Below are 24,007 nucleotides of genomic sequence, written 5' to 3'. Positions count from 1 at the left end.
CTTCAACTTACAGTTGCTTGCTTCTTTCAACAAAGGGAGAAAAACCAAGTAGTTTTGCTCATCAATATAATGTATTTATATTATGGACTGGGGATAGGGAAACTCAAATGGATTAAAAGGACATCAAGAAAAGAGGGCTCCTTCAACATTAACCTTCACCTTTTTTCAGACCCACAGGTGGTCAGAGTATGAAATACCTTACCTCAAAAAACATGATCTGTAACTACTGAAAACAAGCTTCCCATTTCTACCTGCATGCAGATCACTTGCTCTCCTCTTGCTGCTGTTTTCTGGCATTCCAAAACTAAGTGTTTATTGTTGCTTCCATTTCCACCTTGCTTTTGGTGGCTTCCTTACCAGTCATTAGAAAGCAAGGCATTCTGTACCTGTTTCTACCTACAAAATGGGAACCATAAGCATTACTGACTCCCTCCTTACCTGTCAAAGATTTAAGAAGATCACCTAGACACTCTTCAAGAGCTTTGAGCTGCTTAGCAGTAGCACTAGATGAACAGCAGCTTCAATTTTTATCTTCTCTTGAAGTGATCCTTCTAATGCTGTCCAGAAGAACAGAGTACAAACAAATAAGACTTCAAGCCAACAAATGGATTGCAATGTAGGATCTCCCAACTGGGAATCCTATAATGCTACTTGTTGCCAAATAGGCTTAGAGAGGAAAATTGATGAACCTAGATCTCACAGTGAGAATTTTTCTGTGGTTGGGAAACACTCAAGTGATAATGATCAATTTTTGAAATCTTATAATGAAAAAGCATTTATTAAAAATAAATCATATCAATAAAAAATTTAAATGTATATTCCCCATAATCCAGCCATTCCATTTCTTGCTATCTATAAAAGACAATGCAAAGGCATGTAAAAGGATAGTAAACATAACATCATTTATAGTGGGAGAAAACTGGACACAAATGTGTGTCCATCTAAATGTCCAAAAATAAGAGACTGGATAAATAAATTACAATATATCCACACTATGGAATACTATGCAGTTGCTAAAAAGAACGAAGTAATACTACTGAAAAGAAAACACTTCTAAGGTATTGGGGGAAAAAAGTTGCAAAACAATAGATAAAATGACACTTTATGAAAAATAAACCTATCAACAACTAAAGCTAAATATTATTATAGATAGATATTTATGTACATAAAGCATAAAGAAAGGTCTGGGGGATATACAGCTGGATAACCTTCTGCAAAGGACTCTGGGATTGTGAGTAGTGGTCAAGGGAGATTTTTCAGCTTTATGTGTAAGACTGTGTGGTGGTTAATTTTATGTCAGTTTGCCTAGACTATGATGTCCAACTGTTCAATCAAACACCAGGCTAGATGTTGCTACGAAGGCTTTTTCTTTTTTTTTGGCTGTGCTGTGCAGCTTGCAGGATCTTAGTTCCCCAACGAGGGATTGAACCCAGGCCACAGTGGTGAAAGCACTGAGTCCTAACCACTGGACCACCAGGGAATTCCACGAAGGCATTTTTTAGATTAATTAAAATTTACATCAGCAGACTTGAAGTAAAGCAGATTACCCTCCATAATATGGAAAGGCCATATCCAATCAAATGTAGGCCTTAAGAGCAAAGATTAAGGTTTCCCAAAGGAAAAGCAATTCTGCCTCAAGACTGCAACACAGAAACCCTGCCTGAGATTCTAGCCTGCAGATTTCAAACTCAAGACCATATCAACTCTCCCCTGAATTTCCAGCCTGCTAGACTGCTCTACAAATTTCAGACTTACCAGCCTCTACATTCACATAAGCCAATTCCTTAAAATAAATCAACCTCACCCTCACCCTTCTCTCCTTCTGTCTATAGGTATATATACATCTATATGAAGATATATACACATACACAGAGAGATATAGAACTCCTACTGATTTTGTTTCTCAAAGAACCCTGACTATTACAGGCTATTTTTGTCTTTCTAATGAGGATATATTCATTTCTACTGTGTGTAATAAAAGATAAATAGAATTCTTAAAATCTTGGCCCTTACCTAATGTGTTACTTATCCTTGACTTTAAAATTTTATAAGATGCTTCTTCATACATCCAACTAAAAAATGTTTGAATATATTTTGAATATATTATATTTGAAATATTATATATTATATAACCTCTTGCTGACAGATGAAATGGGAATTATGGAAAGAATTTACAATTCACTAATGGGGAAACCGCCACTGAGATTTAATTTAATTACAGTGTTATAGAAATGTAAGCTTATTTAATTTTAGTCAAATAAATGGAATACTGAGGGACAGATACTGGGTAAGTAAATAGTTTAAAATTCTAAAAGAAGAAAGAAAAAAGGTCCAGGGAAATGAATTTAAAAGTATATCCTTCTTTGTGGTCTTCCTAAAAAATAAAGCATTAGAAATATAATGGAACCATGTGAAGACATTGTTCCCTGTATAATAACAAGGCAACTAACAACAAGAATATTTTTCAACATAAAATTCAAATGAACTAAACTTTCTCTCCTGGATTCTGTAAGAATATCTTCCAACTCTGTAACCAACCAATATAATTCCCTATTTGGATTCAAGGAGAAGAGAATAAACTACTTGAAAACAAGTAAGTAAGATACTTCTTTCTACCTGCATTTCCATCACATTATTTTGGCAACATTAAATACTAAACAATTTTTAAAGTATAAAAATCTCGATTTGCACATACTGTTTTATCTTCCCGAAAAAGCCATCCTGTTTGGGCACGCGTGAAAGAAATTGATTTGGTTGATAAAGTTGCAGAGTAAATATCGCTACTCATTAAAATGTCAACCTCTTCTTCTGTTTCCATCTCTGATTCCTGGGGTGGGGGCAACAGGTAAATATAAGAATCTAGGTTTTCAAAGGTTATTAGCGCCACATATGAAAATGTCAACAATTAAAACATTACAGATTTCAAAAACCAAAAAGGACCAATTCTAAAAAAATGTGAAGTGCTAGTTACTCTAAAAACAATTACAGAAGTGTAAACTTCATATAACTAAATAAGTTAGAATTATAACTAATTATGAATCTAAAAATACAGGACACATAAAAAGTGTACTCACACTCTTCCAGATATGTAATGGAAACAATACTAGATTACCCATTACAGAAGTACAAAGTATGCAGAGTAATTGTGAAAGATTACTTTAAGAATTAAGTAGACAGGTCTGAGACAAAATGCCTGTAAGAAGGTTTTGTTTTCTTTAAGTATAGATGAATCTTACTTTAGTTCTTTTTAATCTAAAGAGCCACCACTATGAGCCTTTCTTTCCCAATAGTTTTAAGTGGAAGGAAGGAAGGGAAGGAGGAAAGCAGAGAGGGGATAAGGAAGGAAAGAAAGGAAAGGAGGCCACATGGGATGTTCTCTATACACCTTATAGAAAGAAAAGGAATCCATAAATATCAACCCATAATTTCCAAACTCAATTAGCAGCCTTGCTTCAACATATTCCCCAGTGCTGGCATAAAATAATTGATCGATAATTATTTTTTAAAAGAGAAAGCTTTGTGCTTGTTTCAGGGACAGAAAACTAAGAGACCAGGTACAGAAGAGTAAATGAGTATTAGATGAAGTTCTATTCTAAATATAATAGGCCAAGAGAGATTCTCTGATATTTAGGACCCCAGAATCCAAAGAAAAGAGGGAGAAAAAAGGCAGAACCTAGACAGTTGACAGGAGAATGAGAACCATCCATAAGGTTTACAATAACTACAGGCTCTATTTTCCCTACCTCCTGATTTCTAGATTCCCAAGAGGCCCATTTTCTATTCGTCACCACAAACTTTCACCCAGATATAGCCCATTTCCTTCACCCTTACAAGTGAGGGATAGAAAATCTTGACATTAATGCTAAGGCTCTAACAGGTGAAAATGTATTCCTGGTAACCCAAACTAATTCTGAACACCATTTCCTAAAGAGAAATTTTGACTGGCATAGATTGTACAGAACTGTTAACCATCATGATGTAAATATATTACAAATCAATTAGGATTTTATGTACTAGCTGGGAACAACACTATATACAACACTACCTATGAAGAAATTTGCCTTAAGTTTCAAACATCCCAATTTCAAATAAACTTTTGAAACACAACTCTTCTGTAAATCACAGACTATCTCCTAACCACATCATTGAAAAAGACCTGTTGTTAATTACATTCATTCAACAAACATTTAATGAACAATTATTACTTATGTATACATATTAGGATAAAAAACAAGCAAGCATTCCCTGCCTTGAGGATTATTGCTCAAAATCTAGCATTTCTGTATTACTTTAGACAAAAAATACACACACATATACCCTAAATACCAGACCACTGGTGATCTCATTGATACTATAACATCAGCTAATACTTACACTACTAGCCTTAATCTCTTGGCTTCTCTTTTAGTACTATCTTTCCAACTCATCTATTGCCCAGTTAGCTATCCTGCTGTTATTTAAAACTTAAGAATTAGAATTATTTAGTACATATATGAGAGTCTAGAATAAGGGTCAGCAGACTATGGCCAGCAGTCAAATCCAGTCCACCATCTGTTTTTCAAGTAAAATTTTATTAGAATACAGCCATACTCATTCATTTATATATTGTCTATCGTGGCTTTTATGTTAATAACAGAAGAGGTGAGTAGTTGTGACAGAGACCATAAGACCTGCAAATATATTTAAATATCTAAAATACTGACTCTCTCCCTTTACAGAAAGATTCTGCCAAACTCTAACTAGAATGTACTGATGCAGTATTAGGTACCAGAGACTACAACTAAAAGAACCCCAAACCTCTGAGAAGCTTAGCCCAAAAAAAGAAGAAAGCCATACAGACAAAAACAGCATTAGAAGCTCTATGGTACCAGATTTAGTGAGAACATCAAGAAAACAATGGTCACTTGGCAGATGAGGAAGTAACACTAAGTAGGTGTCCCACCAGGGTGAGGGTACAAGAAGAAGGGTATCCCCAGAATTGGAAACAATATGAATAAAGGAATGAAACACTAAATAGCCTGGAAAAACCTGCCAAGAGTTCAGCATGAAGGTATCTATGATAACAGGGTAAGAAAAAGGCTGGAAAAGTGAACAAAAGCCAGGTCACAGAAGGAACCATAGCATGCTAAGGAACTTGGATTTCATTCTTCAGGCAATAGGGAACTTTTAAAGTGTCTTTAAGGAAGACAAGTGTCATGAATTTGTTTTCAATGTTCAACCTATCTCCAATATGTGAAATAATTTTAAAGCAGACAAGAAGGGGGCCAGGAAGATCATTTATGAGACTTTTGTGACAGTCCAGTTGACATAATGAATATCTAAATTATGGCAATAACAGCATGAATAAAAAAGGGATAATTATAAGACATGAGGGAGACAAGAATAACCACACATGTTCTCTAATTAGGAAACGTGAGAATACAAGAAAAGATGTCAAAAAAAACCTCCAATTTTTCTCGCTGAACAGAGAATGATGTCAATCACCAAAGGAAAGAAAATGGGAGAACGGGTACCTTAAAGGGAAAATAATGAGTTAAGTCTTAAATAAGCTAAATTTTGAGGTACCTAGGGGACACACACGATATCCATTAGGCATTTAAATAGATAGGTCCCCACTCAGAAGATCTGAGTTACAAATATATACTTGTGAACTATCAACTGATAAGAGGTAGTGAGAGCTGTGGGAATGGAAGAGATTATTCTGGCAATTTGTAAAAATGAGAACAACATCAAGTGCATATCAATATTCAAGAAGTGAGCAGAGAAAAGGAAACACGCAAAAGAGAGTAAGAAGGAGATATGGGAAAAGAACATCTAATGATCAAGGTCAAGTCACAAGGAAATGCAAATTTTCAGAACTGAGTTACTGATAATAGCAAATACTTCAGAGAAGTCTATATAAAGAGAGGGTTGAAACAAATACACTGATTTTAGCAACAGATTCAATATGAAGGTCATCTAAAACCCCAAACCTGTTTCCTTTTCCAAATGTCCCAATTCTATCAGTGGCACCACCATCATTTACTCTGTATTGTAGTCCGTTCAATGTGCAATAGCATCATGCTTAAAAAAACAAGGTACATACCTTAATTTTAAAATACTTTATTGCTGGGACTTCCCTGGTGGCACAGTGGTTAAGATCCGCCTGCCAATGTAAGGGACACAGGTTTGATCCCTGGTCCGGGAAGATGCCACATGCCGCAGAGCAACTAAGCCCATGCGCCACAACTACTGAGCCTGTGGTCTAGAGCCGTTGAGCCACAACTACTGAGCCCATGTGCCACAACTACTGAAGCTCGTGTGCCTAGAGACCGCACTCTGCAACAAGAGAAGTCACTGCAATGAGAAGCCCACGCACCGGCAACAAAGAGTAGCCCTGGCTCACCGCAACTAGAGAAAGCCCACACACAGCAACAAAGACCAAACGCACCCAAAAAATAAATTAAAAAAAAAAAACACAAAACTTTATTGCTAAAAAATGCTAATCATCATCTGAACCTTCAGCAAGTCATAATCTGTTTGCTGGTAGAGTAGTCAAAATATTTCGAGAATTACCAAAATGTGAAACAGAGACACAAAGTAAGCAAATGCTGTTGGAAAAATGGCACCAATAGACTTGCTCAACACAGGGTTGCCACAGACCTTCAATTTGTAAAAAACGCAATATCTGTGAAGCGCAATACAGCGAAGTATGCCTATAGCCATAAAAACACATATATTCCCCCCTTCCATTCTCTCCCTTTTCCAATCCATCTTGCATACTAGCTGTGTGATCTTAGCGATATCATTTAACATTTATAAGCCTCAATTTTTTCATCTATAAAATAAATAGAGATGGTACTATTTAGACAGGTTATTTTAAGGATTTAATAAAAGAGCTTTAAAGTATTTAGATTATAGTCCCAGTATGCTGGCATTTAATGCTTAATATATGATAGTAATTGATATACAGTTGGCCCTCCATATCTGCAGGTTCCGCATCTGCAGATTCAACCAACCAAGGATCAAAAATATTTGGAGAAAAAAAAATTCCAGAAAGTTCCAGAAAGCAAAACTTAAATTTGCCATGCAGGCAACTATTTACAAGGTATTTACACTGTATTTACAACTATTTACCTAGGCTTTACATTGTACTAAGTATTCCCTCTCCCGTTGCGGAGCACAGGCTCCGGACGCGCAGGCTCAGCGGCCATGGCTCACGGGCCCAGCCGCTCCGCGGCATGTGGGACCTTCCCAGACCGGGGCGCGAACCCGGTTCCCCTGCATCGGCAGGCGGACGCGCAACCACTGCGCCACCAGGGAAGCCCCTGTACTAAGTATTATAAGTAATCTAGAGATGAATTAAAGTATATGGGAGGATGTGTGTAGCTTATATGCAAATACTATACCATTTTATAAAAGGGACTTGAGCATCTGTGGATTTTGGTATCCTTGGGATTCCTAGAATCAATCCCCCACAGATACCAAGAGACAAACTGTATACTATTAATACAATGCCACTATCCATAGCACCTAGCAGTGTCTAGCATTTATTAGGTCCTTGATAAATGTTTGAGGAAGAGAGGGAAGGAGGAAAAGTCAAAAAACTATTATATATATAAGATTAATTCATTTAAATTACTTTTTGATCAAATCAATACCTTGTTTAAGAATCTATGACTCTCTATTACCAACTATAACAGATCCTAAATTATTTTATCTGGCTGTTAAGGCCTTCCATAAACCATGTTCCTATGCTCAGTAAGAGAAACCTTCACTGCAGTCAGAGAGTTTGCTTTTCTGTTTCCCAAATAAACCTTTCTTAGTCCTACTTCCCTGACTTTACTCAGCCTGTTTCCCCCACAAGGAATGTCTTTTTTTCTTCTCTTCGAATCCAAATCTTCCTTGCTCAGTGCCAGTTAAGAAACTATTTATTTCAATAGTACACATACAAGGTAACTAAGGTCTTGTCAACAGATATGACAGTAGGAGGGTCTAATCTTAAGAGATGTTGAGGAAGGGGTCACAAGATGTGGTAAACGTAAGGAAAGGCAATGGTGAAAAATAAAAGCCACAGTGACAAAACAAAATATTGACCTAAAAATATTTGTAGGGCTATCAGTGATATATATAGATATTAGAAAAGCTTTTTCTTTGGTTTATAAGCATTCAGGGAACAACGGATATAAGATAATGGTTAATATGGTCTCTCAAAGGTCGTTGTGGAGGCAATTCCAACATGGAGATATGGTGTTTAGAAGGCGTATAATTTTGTACTTTAAGAGTGAAAAGACGGAGAAAAGAAAGGTGGCCAAAGAGTTGGGAAAAGTAAAACGGTACAGAGAGCCAAGAGAGGTGTTCCTATTAAAGAGACAGAGATGGTTCACAACAATAAAAGAAACTAAGATAGGAAGATAAATGGGGATAGGGCCAGAACAGTTTCAACAAATGAGAACTATGAGAAGTTAGGGTTTATTTAACTAGGAGATCATCAGTGAATTACGAGCAAACAGACTCAGTGGATTAGTCAGGATAGAGAATAGATGATAAAACTTTTTTAAAAAACTAGAGGTAAGAAAATGAAAGCTTTAGGAATGAACCATCTCAATTATGCCTTATGCCTTTTAAAACAATTACACCGAGGCTTGGTTGCATACACAGACTTCTTTTATTTTTTTGGCCACACCCTGTGGCATGTGGGATCTTAGCTCCCCAAACAGGGATCAAACCCTCACCCCTTGCATTGGAAGGCGGAGTCTTAACCACTGGACCACAGAGGAAGTCCCTACAGACTTTTTTAAACCATTTACAGGAATACTGATAAGACAACATGCTCACCTCATGGTGTATTCGCTGATAAACTTTTTGTTCATTGTCTAATACTACAAAAGATTCAGAGGGTGCCGCATCCCCATTGAAAATGAAGCTTAAATCCCCTCGTTGGCACTTCATGTCAGTAAAGTCTATGAGAGTAGTGTCAAGCCTGTGAAAGATGGATAGATGAGAAATTCTGACAAATGAAATTTCAATAAAACTTCATATTAATTAAACAAGTTTTGCTCCTTCTAAACTCAAACTAAGATGCTAATACCATATTTCAAAGTCAAATTTATAGATAAAAGCTAAATTTAAAATATCTCATTAAAAAATACCAAAAGAATATTTAAATATATATTCAATTTTATCTATATTTCATTTTTATGAATATATATTTCATTAATCCAGCAAGAAAAAGGTTGTTTCCTCATTGTTGATGCATTTCTCTAACTGTACCCTTATTCTCTACCATTTCCTATACTGTAGCTACTCCATAAAAGTTACTTCAAGGGGGAAGGGCAGAAAAGGAAAGCAGACCTGTCTAACATTCTTTGATTGATACCTTCAAGACCAAGTTGCTAGCTCAGCAGAGTACAGCTGACCCTTGAACACCAGGGTTTGGTGCGCTGACCCCCATCCCCTCCACATGTAACTTTACAGTCGGCCCTCCGTATGCACATTTCCACATCCTCAGATTCAACCAACCTTGGATCATGTAGTACTGTAGTACATATTTCTTGAAAAAGATCTATGTATAAGTGGGCCCAAGTAGTTCAAAACGGTATCGTTCAAAGGTCAATTGTATATAAGAGAGGTATAGCCATGGACGGACCACATTCTTAGACTAAGGACTGTGTGTCCACAGTCTTGTCCTTATGATCTGCATCTATGCTTATGCTTGGTACCAAACCTTGCTTCATCCTTCAACTCGATAAACCATTTAACTTACTCTAAATTCTTGGCCTTTCTGCTTGACTTCCCAGATTCAGATTAGCATTCTTTTTCCCAGCATTTTCTTTTCCAACATCTCCACAGCCTGAAAACATTATGGATCATTCCTGTGGCAAATATTCATGGACTCACACACTTGTATGTTTGTTGTGCTCATTGTAACCAAGACCTGGCATGGTCGACCCAGTGGGTTGGTCTCAAATAAAATCTACAAATCACTACTTGCTGAAATTTGGGAGAATAATGGAATGGAAAAGTTCACAAGTACCCTGAAGTGCTTCAATCCTGCACAAGGCTTTGTAGGAGATCACCACATCAGCATATCTCTGAATGATTGCTCAAAACACAGTACTTAATCTAAGAAATAGGTTCTCACAGCTGTTAAGAGATTCTGATCATGCCCAAGGAAACTCCTTTAAGTCTTTGTGAGATCCACCTGGCTACTGAGTTTCTAATGCAATATAAGAACTCATTACTTTGTAGGTTTTTCAGTTCTCACCATAGATAAGGCAATGTGAGTGGGCATTTTTGGTTTCCCTTTATAGGAAAAGCTGAAAAATGGAACATATTTCCCATGCTGCATCAAAAGAATAACTAGGGTTACATATAATTTATCACCAAAACTAATAGTTTTTAAAGGTGAAGGTGATACTGTTAATAATTTTACCAGGATAACAGAGGTGAACAGGGAAATATGGTTATCCTATGTATAAGAGGCTCTTTTCTGAGCCATATAAAATATACACACCCCTCAGAACCGAATAAGAAGTCCTAAAAAAAAAAACCAACTCCTATATGAGTGAACTCTACCTGCTGCTTTACAGTTGAATTCTAGCCCCTGGTCCACTTCCAGTGGCCTGCTACTGTACTACTGGTGCCTGTACTACTAAACACATCCTGCTATTGCTTGTACATGTGGCGTAAGAGAAAATAATGCCAGTAAAAGGGGCTTATCCCCTACCTCTATAAGATGTGGGCTACTGAAGTCTCAAAAAACGAACAGATCATTTTATATGTGTGGCCTATTTGGACTCCAAGCTTCAGCTACCAGGGAACTCTATACCCCACAAAAAAAGAAGAAAAGGGCCAGAACAGTCTTTTGCCTCCATTCCCTTCTTGCCCATCCTGGGTGAGAGTAGTAGTGGGTTGCAAGGGGTGGGGGTAGGAATAGTGAGAGAAGAGATGTACAGAGAGACAGAGAGACAAAGACAGACTGACACTGGCAACATCTGAGCCCTTAAATCTAATTTATCAAAATGATATAATTTATAATATAATTTTTTATATAATTTATCACAATGATATTTTAATGTATTAACTAGTCCTTGGCTTTCAGCTTATAAGCCTAAATACTTTTAATTTTGCCATGTAATTCACCATGAAGAACAAAAACTTCTTTATACAAATGCAAAGATTTGAGTAGAACATGTTCTGTTTCAGATCAAAACTTGAAAAATGCCCAAGTAACAGTGAAAAGGAAATAGGGCCTACTTGAAATAGGAAGAGACTGACTGAGAAAGTTTGCAATGATTATTTTAGTCAGTGGTTATATATAACCTCAAAATTATTAACAGTGAAAATATTTGTTAGTATTCTGAACAATAAAGTTGCCCACACTTTCCTATTTCTACTAAAGTATTAATTTCTCTTTGACAACAAAGAAGATACTTTTTTTTTTTTTTTTTGTCCACACGGCCTGCAGAATCTTAGTTCCCCGACCAGGGATCGAACCCGTGCCCTTGGCAGTGAAAGCGTGGAGTCCTAACCACTGGAACTCCAAGGAATTCCCAAAGAAGATACTTTAAATTATCACATAGCTGTCATGAGATACAAGTAAAATTCATTTGAAGTGATGTTTGAAAGAACTAATCATCTCCTGATGTTTAAATTTGAAAGTTTTTAATGTTAATAAACTTCTTTTTCTTTAAAATAATTCTTCATCTATGCAAAAAACCTTTGCCATACATCCTAAAATGCAGCTTCTCCATTAATCTAGTAAACTTTGTTTGATAACTAGCACTTTGAACCTGTCACATTTCTCCCTCAACCTCGGCTGCTGGTAAGTCCCAGGTTTCAGAGTCTTGCTAAACTGCAGTAGCTTCCCTTAAACTACATTCTTTGACACAATTATTCCCTCTCAGCCTCTTATTCTCATGTCTCTATCTTAACCATTTTGTGGTTTTTTTATCATCTATATTTATTAGGTAATATGCATCACGTCATTTACTTTTAAAAGTCATATATAAATGTGAAACAATTTTTTAAAAGAAAGAAGCTCCTTTTCTCCTAAATTTAAGAATCAAACAGAACTAAAACTAACCTTTAGTTAAAGTAGCACATGGAAGATAATACTATTCTCCCAAGTTATCTACTAACTATGGCAAGCACCTATATTAAGCATTTTTAAACTGATAATTTTTTGATAACCATTATATATTGCTAACAATAGGCTACTGAATTAAATCTACATCATTATCAAATCCTTTCCTAGTTTTTTTATCTATACTTTTCTGTACTTTCCAAGGTTTCTATAATGACCATGAATTTAATGTGCATGAATACTTTCATCATCAGAAACATCTGAGGAGGTTATTTTTAAAAACAAAATCACAGAAACTTCTACCTTAATAGAATTTTGCTGGAGAATAATGACCCTAGAACTTACTTCCATCTAAAGGTTATCTCTTCATTATAATTCAACATATTGAATAATAAATCTCATAAAGAGTTGATTTTTTTAAATTTCTGCCTTATGACATGATAAGATCTGACAGGAAGTCAGAGAGGTCCTGGCTCAGTTATTAATTTGCAATATGTTCATAAAAATCACTTCACTTGTCAGAACGTTCTAATCTATAAAATGAAGAGTTTATATGAGATAACCTTTTAAGACATCTCTAGTTCTAGACCCTTACATATTCAAATTAATATTCTGGATTTTTATAAGATACAGACATGTAAAATTTTATGTATATATAAATATACTAATAGATATGAATACACTAAAAAGTTGGCATATTCACCAGCATTATATATAGCTTAGATATATATAATTTGTAAATATACCTATATTAATAGAAAGCTAAAGAGATAATGATAAAATCCTGAAATAAATAGATTCCCCGTGAGATCCAAACATCAATCTTAGTTTCAAAAGGAAACAGAAGAATATTAAAATTAGCCTTAAAGTGTTCACTAGAATGTATAGATGACTGAACAGATGAATGGCTAGAAGCATGGATGGGTAGACAGGGGAGGGAAGGGTTGGAGAGGGATGGAGGAAAAACAGGACTATAGTTATATCCTCCTTATGTGTCCCTTACTCCCTACAAAGCTAGGAAGAGGGAGATGACCATCTTAAATCTTCTTAGTGTTATATCATGATCTTCACTCTACTTGCCTTCCAGATAGTCTGTAGTTAAATAGTAATACCTTTGTTTTAGTCAAGATTTTATGCCTTTGGTTCCTTATCTGTAGTATCTCAAAGGAGATAAAATACTGTGAATATATTACAACATGTTATAAAATACTACATCCAAGTATAAGCTATTACTACAAAAAGAAAAGCCACCTCTAAATCTCAATTATCTGTTACTCAGAAAAAAATCAAATAACCTTACCTGATATTGATACCTTGTTTGTATATTTTACATGCATCAGAAGGCAGAATTCGGGAAAGTAAAGGCACTGTATTTGTAAAAAGAAAAGACAAAAAATAAACACCTAAAGTTCTGAGAGATTACCAATTTTTTAATTAGAAGAAGAGTAATGTAAACATTTTACTATTTCACCAAAATTGTAATAATTTCCTTTAAAATAGTATTTTCCACTTTAAAACAATATACAAAGCAATTTTGAGCAACTTCAAGTACCTATTTAATTGTAATTGCTGTATAGTTCACCACCACCACCCACCAAACACATGTAAGAGTAGCAGAGTTGATATAATGCCACTCTTGGGTACATATTGTAGGATATTACTGTAAGTTAGAAAACGATGCCCTGTGGTAACTAAACCCTCCTGACTGGGTAACCAGATAAGCCTGGATCCCATCTGATCCTCTAAACATAATTGGATTAAATACCAGAAAAGTTATATGTGTAATAGAAAAAGACACTTTTAGAGCTAGATAGTCAAATTTGAGTCTGAATCCCAAATATGTTGGTTACTTAAGCTCACTGTAGCTCAGTTTCAAAATCCATAAAATGCAATCATACTATTGACTTATAGATTTCTACATTCCAGTGTTGCTTACATTCATATCAAAAGCTATATTCTCAGTTTTTTATTATTTATTATCTTCTATATTTTGAGGAAATATGAGTTATTCTATGGATAAATAAATCTATATAACAGGCTATATAATTAAACTACCACATACCAAAAAAATAAAAAATGTGAAACTCAAAATTCTTGAAATTAAAGATTACATCACATGTACATGTGTATGTAAGTGGGTGTGTGTATCTATGTAAGATATATTACATGTATATTTTACAAAACTCTGTGTTTTAAAAATGGGTGATAAATCAACCTGGGTTAGAAAGAAACAAAGACTTTGGAGAAAATTAAGGGCTAGTTTTTTAGTTAACTTTTTCAAAAGCATCAATATTTGCTCATTAACATTAAAGGTATACCAAATATAAATATGTCTTTTTTAAATCCTTAGAGGTCCTTTAATCCAAAATGATTTCCAGCACTGAAGACAGTTATCTAGACTTTTTATTTTATAAAAGCAAGAAAATTTTACTGCCCAGAGGGAATATCAACTAAGAGTTACCCTGGTCAAAGAACATAAGAAATCATTTTCCAATAAAATTTTTCCTTATATGAAACAACAGAAGTTAAGAAGATTAATAATGGCATAAATCTACATAAATGATCAAAGCTCCTCTTTCATGCTTATTGAGATCCAGTTTTTCTGTCCTTAAATATTTGGTGTAGCATGAAAAAGATGATTACAAGAAGACAGCATTCTAACAATTTAAATTTAACTTATTACATCTTTTGAAGTAGTATGGTAACCTATAAAAACAAAACTTAGAATCACATACCAATACCCATTTATCAAAAATCAGAAAACGAGGAAGAGGGGAATGTAGAAAAAAAATAAGAAGCTTAGGGTTTGAAATGCAAAAGTTAAAAAAAAAGATATCATTGAGAAAAAAAGATTTTAATGCATTCCAAAAATAAAGCAATTTTCATTTTCCCAATTCTGTGATGACTTTTGCTTCCCCCATGTAAACTGAACAATTAGGCTGCCTATATCTTAAGTTACCTCAGCATAATCTGAGAGTCTAACACAGTACTCCAAAGGCAGCATAATCCTCTGAACTGAAAAATGGAAAGTCTCAAGATTTTAATTTTGGTTTTGCTATCACTTACTCCCTGATTTTAAGAAGAGTTTCTAGGTCGAATGTTTTCCATCTATAATATGCAAAAAACAGTCCCAAATACAGGATGGATATTCTGTAGATTATGAGATAAAGAAAAAAAACTATTAGTTTTTCTGTTGAAACATGCTATATACACATGTTAAATTTGTAGTGATTATAAAATTATTTAACACTTTACAGTATCTGAAGGGCTTCCTTCAAAAACATGATTTCATTTCATCTATACCAAAACAAAGGCTTGAAATAGGTGCAGCAGTTATTATTATCCCCATTTTTTAAATGAAGAAACTGAAGCTCAGGAAAGTTATATGATTTGCCATGTCAAACAGAAGCCAGTACTTCTGATTCCAATTTAAACCTTTTCCATACCTAAAAATTCAAGCTGGAATAATTTAGTCACCTTCAGACTTGCTATTAACCAAGTCTGAGGCTATTTTCAGCCTAACACTGAAGGAGAAAGACTAGAGTTTGTGGGCTCCACTACCTCTAAATTAAACTTAACGCCGGACCTCAATATTTCTTAACTTCCCCTTATTTCTGGGTTGCCTTTTTTTTTTTTTTTTTTTAATATTAGGGGCTTTAACAAGGGGAGGAACCATGCCTAAACTTTGGAAAAAAGCTTGATAATCAAATCTAATAATAGAGATTATCCAATTTTTTTAATCCAAAGTGTCTAAGCTAAATCTAGCCAATGAGTTTAGTTTTTAAAATTATAGATGACATCTAACCATCAGGTGCTAATAATTTGACATGAAATCAGTAAAAACCTTTATCAACAATGAAACAGATGGGCTGACTTTTTTTCATCAAAGTCAAGTTCTCAAAGAAGCAATACTTTAAACAAGTACCTCAGTAGTTGCATAATGAACTTGATTATGCAACATTTATAATGTGTTTATAACTATAGATCATATACACAATTTCTGGAGTAATTACATCCATTTCTATTTCTTCATGTAACTTAAATGTCACTTTAAAAATATTTTAGAACATTTTGCTCAGCAACATAAAGTGACTATCTTAGATTTCAACCACTAACAATTACTAAGACAATCAATTAAAGAGCCAGTACACTCAAGGGACAACCTCAGTTTAGGATTGCCAAGAATGACTGGGGTCTTTACAGATAGACGAAAACAGGGTGAAAAACAGTACTCAAGCTTTAGAACAATCTAACTTAGACCTCTTTCATTATACAGTGCTATTACAAACCTTTTTTTCTCTCAGTATTCTAGAACACTGGGACTTCTGAATAATTTATAGAGCATAAAGGACTATCAGAGTTAACAAAATCATGTGTGATCTTTTTTTTTTTTTTTTTTTGGCCGTGACATGAGGCTTGTAGGATCTCAGTTCCCCAATCAGGGATTGATCCCGGGCCACAGCAGTGAAAGTCCAGAGTCCTAACCACTAGGCCACCAGGGAACTCCCTCATGTGTGATTTTGATGGAGCCAAAACTAGCCAGATGAGCTAAAGTTGTTAACAATGTTAGAAAAAACTGATTATATTTAGGGATTAAAATTTTACATTTAGAGATTAAACACTAGAAAAACCTTAATCACCCATGCTGTACAGTATTATGCAGCTGTTAAAAAAAAAAATGAAGTACTTCCTCATGAACTAAAATGTAAGATACCTATGATATATTAAAAGTGACAAAATGCATAATGATATAATAGTATGATCCCATTAAAAAAAACTAATGCTGAGGATATATACACATATATACATTTATATTTATATATATGTACATACACACACATTTGTAAGCATTGAAAAGAGTTTTAAATATTCATATGAAACATTAACAGTGGTTTCTAGAGTTGTCAATATCTGATTTATTTTTATGATTACTTTATGATTATTTTGGTGATAATAAGCATTCAAATATCTTTAATATCATAAAGATTAATTCAGATGCTTTAAAAAACACACATAAGCGCACTATATTCAAACCTATATAAAGATTACATTAAAAAAATATTTAACCCAAAAGTTAGTGGTTTGGATAGTTGTTTACTTAGTAAAGTAAAGGTCACTAGGATCAAACTTCCTATTTGGACACGAAAATTTTCTCCCTAAGTAGACTCATGTTTAAAATGGGGAGGAGAGAAAACTTACCTTGCCAAGGTAAATCAATAAATGACTGTAAAATATCTAGGAATTAACATCTTTCATAAATAAGTGGAAGAGTGTGCAACCAAACAGTATGTTAAAACAGTGGCTATAAAGTATGCAATAAAAGCAGCAAACATGGGCTTCCCTGGTGACGCAGTGGTTGAGAGTCCGCCTGCCGAAGCAGGGGACACGGGTTCGTGCCCCGGTCCGGGGAGATCCCACATGCCGCAGAGCAGCTGGGCCTGTGAGCCATGGCCGCTGAGCCTGCGCGTCCGGAGCCTGTGCTCCGCAACGGGAGAGGCCACAACAGTGAGAGGCCCGCGTACCGCAAAAAAAAAAAAAAAAAAAAAAAAAAAAAAGCAGCAAACATGATTGAAAGATGAGAAAACATACAAAATCAATTAATGTTAACCAAATTCTTCACATTCAGGGATCTAAATACTATATGTCAAACTTCCCTAAATTCAGTAATCTAATAATCCCATAATTATTCTTCTCTTCCCTCTGAAAATTCCTTATATTAAATTATTAAAATATTTGAACCGGCATTTTATTTCTAAAAAAGTGAATTTTTAATCTTAAAAATAATAATTATGAAAGTTACTAATCAGGTTGGGAGAATTAAGTATTACTATAGGGCTTTATAACCTTTACATTCAACATGATGAAAAATATTTTAATTTCCTTAGGGCAATATTTGTTATGTTAACATTTCTATCTAATAGTTATTTTTGCACTTGCATTTCTGCATACGTACATATTTTATAGTAAAATATAGCACACTCTTACCCCAGCTTTGAAAATCCCAGTGAAGTTCTAGATAAAAGTCACCTAGCTGAGAAATGAAATATGAATAATTATTGAATGCACACCTTCGTTAACAGCTCTTATACCTACTTAATATTTTGCTTAAAAAAAATCTGTTATCATTAAAGGTCTATAGACAGGAATAGGAAATAATTTCAATGTATGGAGTTGGAGAAAGAACCAAAAAATATATATGGTTATTACTTAAAATTACATTACAATAGCAGACATTACTACACATATCTACAAAGGAAAACTCACACCACTCTAGATTTTACAAGAACGTTTTAATCACATAAGAACATATCTGAAACTGACAGGCATTTAAATTTGCATCAATAAATATTCCATTTCGCATAACAATAAATAGTATTGTAAAAATAATAACTTTAGAAGTGTTATAAAAAAATCAGTAACTTCCAAAATGATTACTGTGTAGGCTCATAATGGTCTAATAAAATCACCCACTGCAATAGAAACTTTTTTTCTATAAAGTGATAACACAGGTTTACTAAATCTGAAATAATATGTCATCATATGAGATGTATAGAGAATGTTTTTATTTCACAAATTAGGAGCTAAACATCAAAGACTATAACTGTTCAGGGAACTATTAATCAAATATTGTCAAAAAAATTTATCCCTTGAGATTTCAAAAACAAAGCATACCTAAAAGAAGACATAGTCATGATGATATATTTCTCCCACAGTTCTTTCACGCATCCAAAATATAGAGGAAAAAACAACAGAAAACAAACCTCTCTCCCTTTCTGTGCCAGCACACCCAGCTCTTACCATCATGAAGTAGGACAGACAAAAAGAGTTTTGTTACATAAAGAAAATGCAAACTGCTCCTAAGGCAGTAGCACTTCAGCTCATAGAAAATCTTTCAATCCAAAGGACAAAGGAAAACTACTGCCATTAATTATGACTTACCTCCTTTTTTCTTAGAGCTCTTACCTAATTTATTGAAAGCAATAATTCTTTATCTGCCTTCTAAGATCAAAGCAAATAATGCTTCCCATAAGATTACACATCATAATCAGAGTATTTTGTAATGTCATTATTGCTTAATTGAAGCAGGATTTTTACCATTTCCTGACCCTTAATAATTAGTGAGAAATTAAACTGTATTTTTAAAATGCTTAAAAGCACACTTGCAATTACCCTTTAGTGCAAAATCAGCAAAGAAATTTAGCCTACCTCTTTCAAGGCTTTTAATAATCGAGGTCGTTTTTCTTCAACACTTTCCCTGGATTGCTGCTTAAGTTTCCTTAAAAGAGCTGTGACTAAAATTTAAATTAAAAAAATTTTTTTAATTTAAAATAAATTTCACCATGCTAGATTGTCAATTACACCTCAATAAAAAATTTATGAAAAACAATTTCACCATGCTAGGAAACACCACTGCTTATTATACAGAGATATAATATAGATATTGTGAATAAGTTAGAAAATACCTTTAGCAAAACTGTTATGATCCTCAAGGAAAACTGAAAACAGATACCCCGACATCAACTTATTCACACTAGTTTTGCTAGTTTTTAATCATCAGTAGGCTTTATCTGACTGAGTCAAGATTACCAATCTCAGGCAGATGATACAGTATCCTATTGTCAACACTGATCTGAAAGATGATCTCAAAGATAGATCTCAAAAATCCCACTGGACATTATTTTTCTAAAAATGTAATTATCTGCAATTGTTACCAGTTGCATCTGTTCTTCTTTCACTTGAGGCTGTACTCTCACATACCACCAACATAGCACAAAAAATACTAAAATGAATCCTATTCTATCTGTGAAAAGAACTTCTGACTCTAATAAAACCTGAAACCCCCCAGAGCGTCTTCTCAACAGTTAAGAGATGGAGATTTAGACAAATTGCCTAAGCGCAAACCACAGCATTACTACTTATTAGCTGTATAAACATGGAACACTTACTTAATTTCCCTAAACTTCAGTTTCTTTTTTTCAATGTCAATTAAGAATAAAGTGAAATCTGCTACATGGAGTTACTATAGAGGCTCTATATAAATTGCTTACTACTGTGCCTGCAATTAGGTAAGTATAAGGTTTATTAGAATAAAGGTCTAAAATTAACTAGCAAAATCAATCAATCCCTAAATTTATTGAAATAAGGGAAAATATTAGCCTTTAATGAAATAAGATGAAAAAATGTACAGAGGGGGGTAAAATGTATACATCAATACATGCTGATTTCCTTCTGGTCCTGTTTTCATATACATATATATACATACAAACAAATAAAAATACTATTATTTTTACTATTTTACAGTATGCACTCTTATAAACTACTTAATGCCTTATATGGAATACAGAAGTATAAGGAAAGTATAAGGTTGGGGGAAAAATAATGTGGAAAGAAGACAGTAATAAAAGCTTATTAAATCAGATTTGTTTTGTCCACAAAGGCCAAATTAGGAAAAGCTCAGGGAAGAATATGAGAAATAATAGAATCTACACTTATTTTTAACCACAGGTCTAACTTTAATCCCAATGCATTTTTAAAAGCCAAAAATCAAAGAGCAATGTTTAAATTACTAAAGGTCTTTTGGGATAGAAGAGGATGAGACCTAAAAGTCAGGGAACATGGGACTTAGTTTCAGTTACACACTAGCTCTGTGATCTCGGTCAGCAGTTCCCAAACACAAGTCTACATTTCAGTGGCCAACTGTTCAAGTTTCCAGTGATATGCAGCCAAATGAAAAAACTGGGAACCAGGGTGGATTTTTTTTTTCTTTATAAATTATATACTTTTTTTCAATTTAAGGACTATTCTTTCTACTATTTTTGGTTTCAAAATGTCTGTTATTTTTTAATGAAATTGTGATCGCAGAAGAAAGTACTTTTAAATGCTAAAATATGCTTATATGAAAGCATATTTATATGCTAAAATGAAAAAGTCAGCTACTCTACATCAATTCTTAAATAAAATTCTTTTCTGGTCTATAAAATCCAAATAGTGTGAGAACCAATGACCTGTATAAACATTAGGGTTCTTTACAGATTCAAATTTATATGAATCTGGTTAACCTTCATGTTCATTATAATTTAACTTTAATATCAAAGCGATATTACCTAAATGTAGTAGAATTCTTTTTATAATTCTTCTCCACTATAAAGGCAAATACTTTAATAAATGTTTATTCAATCTACCTTGCCTTCAAATTCAAACAGACCCCTGTTGACATAAAGAACAAAAAGAATTAATTTCCTAAATAGAAAAGATATCAATGAAAAGCAGAAGTCATATAGTTTCCATTAACTAAATATACTGTAATTGACTGAAGACATTTAGTAAATAGAAAATTATGTTAAAATGACCAAACATTATTAAAAACGTAGTGACAACAACTATATATAGCATAGTAATGTATGCAAAGAAATTCCTGTTCTATGAGACTTCACATTAAAAATAACGTCACCTTGTGGAAGCAGAAACGAACACTCAGAACACAATTAGACAGGCTCTTCCCTGGTAGCGCAGTGGTTAAGAATCCACCTGCCAACGCAGGGGACACGGGTTCGATCCCTGGTCCAGGAAGATCCCACATGCCGCGGAGCAACTAAGCCCGTGTGCCACAACTACTAAGCCTGCACTCTAGAGTCCACAAGCTACAACTACTGAGTCTGTGTGCCACAACTACTGAACCCACGTGCCTTGAGCCCGTGCTCCGCAACAAGAGAAGCCACCGCAAGAATAAGCCCGTGCACCGCAATGAAGAGTAGCCCCCGGTCACTGCGACTAGAGAAAGCCTGCCCGCAGCAACGAAGACCCAAAGCAGCCAAAAATAAATAAAATAAAATAAATAAATTTATATTAAATAACACAATTAGACAAAATTACCATCATATTTGGGGGGAGGGTCAATATTTGTACTCCCATACTGTAAGAATCTTATTAACAGTGATTGATAATGAAAATAAAATCAGCTTTAGAGGATTTGGATGATATTAGACAGAATTCATACAAAGACTCAAATGAAGAACTCCAAAAAACCACAATTTAACCTTCTCTTTCCTTCTTCTCCCATAGAGAGTACTTTTAAAGTTTTCAGTTTTTTGTGTCTAAAGTTTTTGGAGCTATGCCCTACTGCTCCAAGTATTACTTAAATGTGTATCTTCTGCCTTCCACTTCCTTCTGTGCTCCAGTCTAATTATCTCCTACTTCTTACTTGTACAGTTCCACCTGCATATACTACAGAAAACTCAAACTCAACAAACCTAACACCAAATTAATTAAAATCCATACTGTTCTTTTTCCTATTTTCTGTATATCAATTAATTTAATGAGATAGCCATTAATCCATGATAAAGGCTTTGGAATTACTCTGAATCCTTCCATTACTACCAGTATCCAAGAGATAATCAACCACTGTAGATTCCTTCATTTATCTTTCTAATCTATCCCTTACTTTTCTAAACACACTGTCTCTTCTTTAAGTCAAGTTTACCACATTTGTTCTAAAGATTGTTTTTCTAAAAATCTCTTGCCTCCCTACTCAATTAAACTGTCTTCGGGCTTATCTAATAACGTCAATTCCTGCTTTAAAGTCTTGTGGGGTTTTACAGTGACTGGAGATTGAGATTAAAACCTTGAAAAGCACATAAAGCAGATCTCAGTCAGTGTGGCCCCTTTACCATCAAACTTCATCTCTCAAAACTACTCTTCACCCCTTCACCCACGGTTGCCATGTAGCCTCATTTAGGGAGCCACACTGAAATATACATTGTTCCCTAAAACGTGCCTTGTTCTTTACATTTCCATGCTTTATATATATTCTGCTGTCATAGGCTAGAATGTCCTTACCCACCTTATTAACTCCTAAAATCCTTTGAGACTCAGCTTAAATAAACCAAACACCTTGCCAAAACTGAAATTACTTTCTCCCTCATCTTTTTTCCTCTAGTACTTTGTGAATACTTCAGAATGCTGCAGAATATTCATTGGTTTCTCTCCCCCAACTAAGATGAGTTCCTCAATGTCAAAGCTAATTGCACATTCCTACTACGTTTCCAATGCACCTGATATGTACTTAAGAGACAAATAGACAATCCCTACTCTAAATGAAGCTTACTGCCTAATGAAAGTGACAGGTGGCATTCTGGCATAGTATACGGGCAGAGAAAGCTTCCTTGTACTTGAACTGAGATCTGAAGAATTATAAGGAGCTGAGGCAGAAGGGGAAGGATGTGTGAATATGAGAAACTGAAAAGCCAGCAGGGCTGCATACAGAAACCATGTGGAAAGAACAAGATAAGGATGGAGATTAAAAAGTGACATTATCATACTAGATCTTACAAACCAAGTTAGAGATTTTCGTCTTCATCTTAAGAATAAGAATTTTTAAAGGGTTTTAAATAGGAAAGTAACATGACTAGAAAAAGAAACTAGAAGAAAATATAATAACTCTCTGGGTGAAATTATTTCCTTTTTTCTTCAATAATTTCATAATTTTCTACAACAAATGTTATTACTTTCTTAAAAGAAAAAAATATTTTAAAGTTTTGAACATCTCAGGAGAGTTACAGTAAATAAAAATCCTAATATAATACTTTCCAGAAAAATGTTAATTCTTGATTAATCTCAAATTTTCTTTGCAGTTTTAATTTTCTTTGTTCTAGGAGCCAGAAATGAAAGGATGAATAAGAAAACATATTCATGACTTGAGTTCTCACAAAGATTATATCATCAGGATACAGTGTAGGGAAAAGACATTGAACAGTTATTTAGAAGTGTGCTGAGTGCTGCAAAGGAAAATAATGGACCACTTTGAAAACGTATAAGAGAAGTTAATCTACTTAAGTTGGGAAAAGAAATATAAAGTTGAGACCCAAATGAAGAAGACTGCCTGTTCCTGGTAAGACTGCAAACCAACATAGACTGCTGTCTCTTTCCCTCCAAACTAACTTT

At 34.3% G+C, this 24,007-nt stretch overlaps 1 protein-coding gene across 2 annotated transcripts in view; it reads right to left on the bottom strand.

Annotated features, from left to right (window-relative positions):
* Positions 1-24,007, bottom strand: part of ANKRD13C (ankyrin repeat domain 13C) — an 83,114-nt gene that overhangs the window by 20,622 nt on the left and 38,485 nt on the right. For both annotated transcript variants that reach the window (XM_007104393.2, XM_007104394.4), the window contains 5 exons: positions 19,274-19,359; positions 18,053-18,098; positions 13,368-13,434; positions 8,818-8,962; positions 2,696-2,827 (listed from right to left, as the gene is read on the bottom strand). In XM_007104393.2, the coding sequence (XP_007104455.1) occupies positions 2,696-2,827; positions 8,818-8,962; positions 13,368-13,434; positions 18,053-18,098; positions 19,274-19,359 (476 nt within the window). The remainder of the gene's footprint in view (positions 1-2,695; positions 2,828-8,817; positions 8,963-13,367; positions 13,435-18,052; positions 18,099-19,273; positions 19,360-24,007) is intronic.

The sequence above is a fragment of the Physeter macrocephalus genome, chromosome 4 (assembly GCF_002837175.3).
Source record: "Physeter macrocephalus isolate SW-GA chromosome 4, ASM283717v5, whole genome shotgun sequence".
Lineage (NCBI taxonomy): Eukaryota > Metazoa > Chordata > Mammalia > Artiodactyla > Physeteridae > Physeter > Physeter macrocephalus.
The sequence above is the reverse complement of the archived record's forward strand: the minus strand, read 5'-3'. Positions and strand labels throughout refer to the sequence as shown.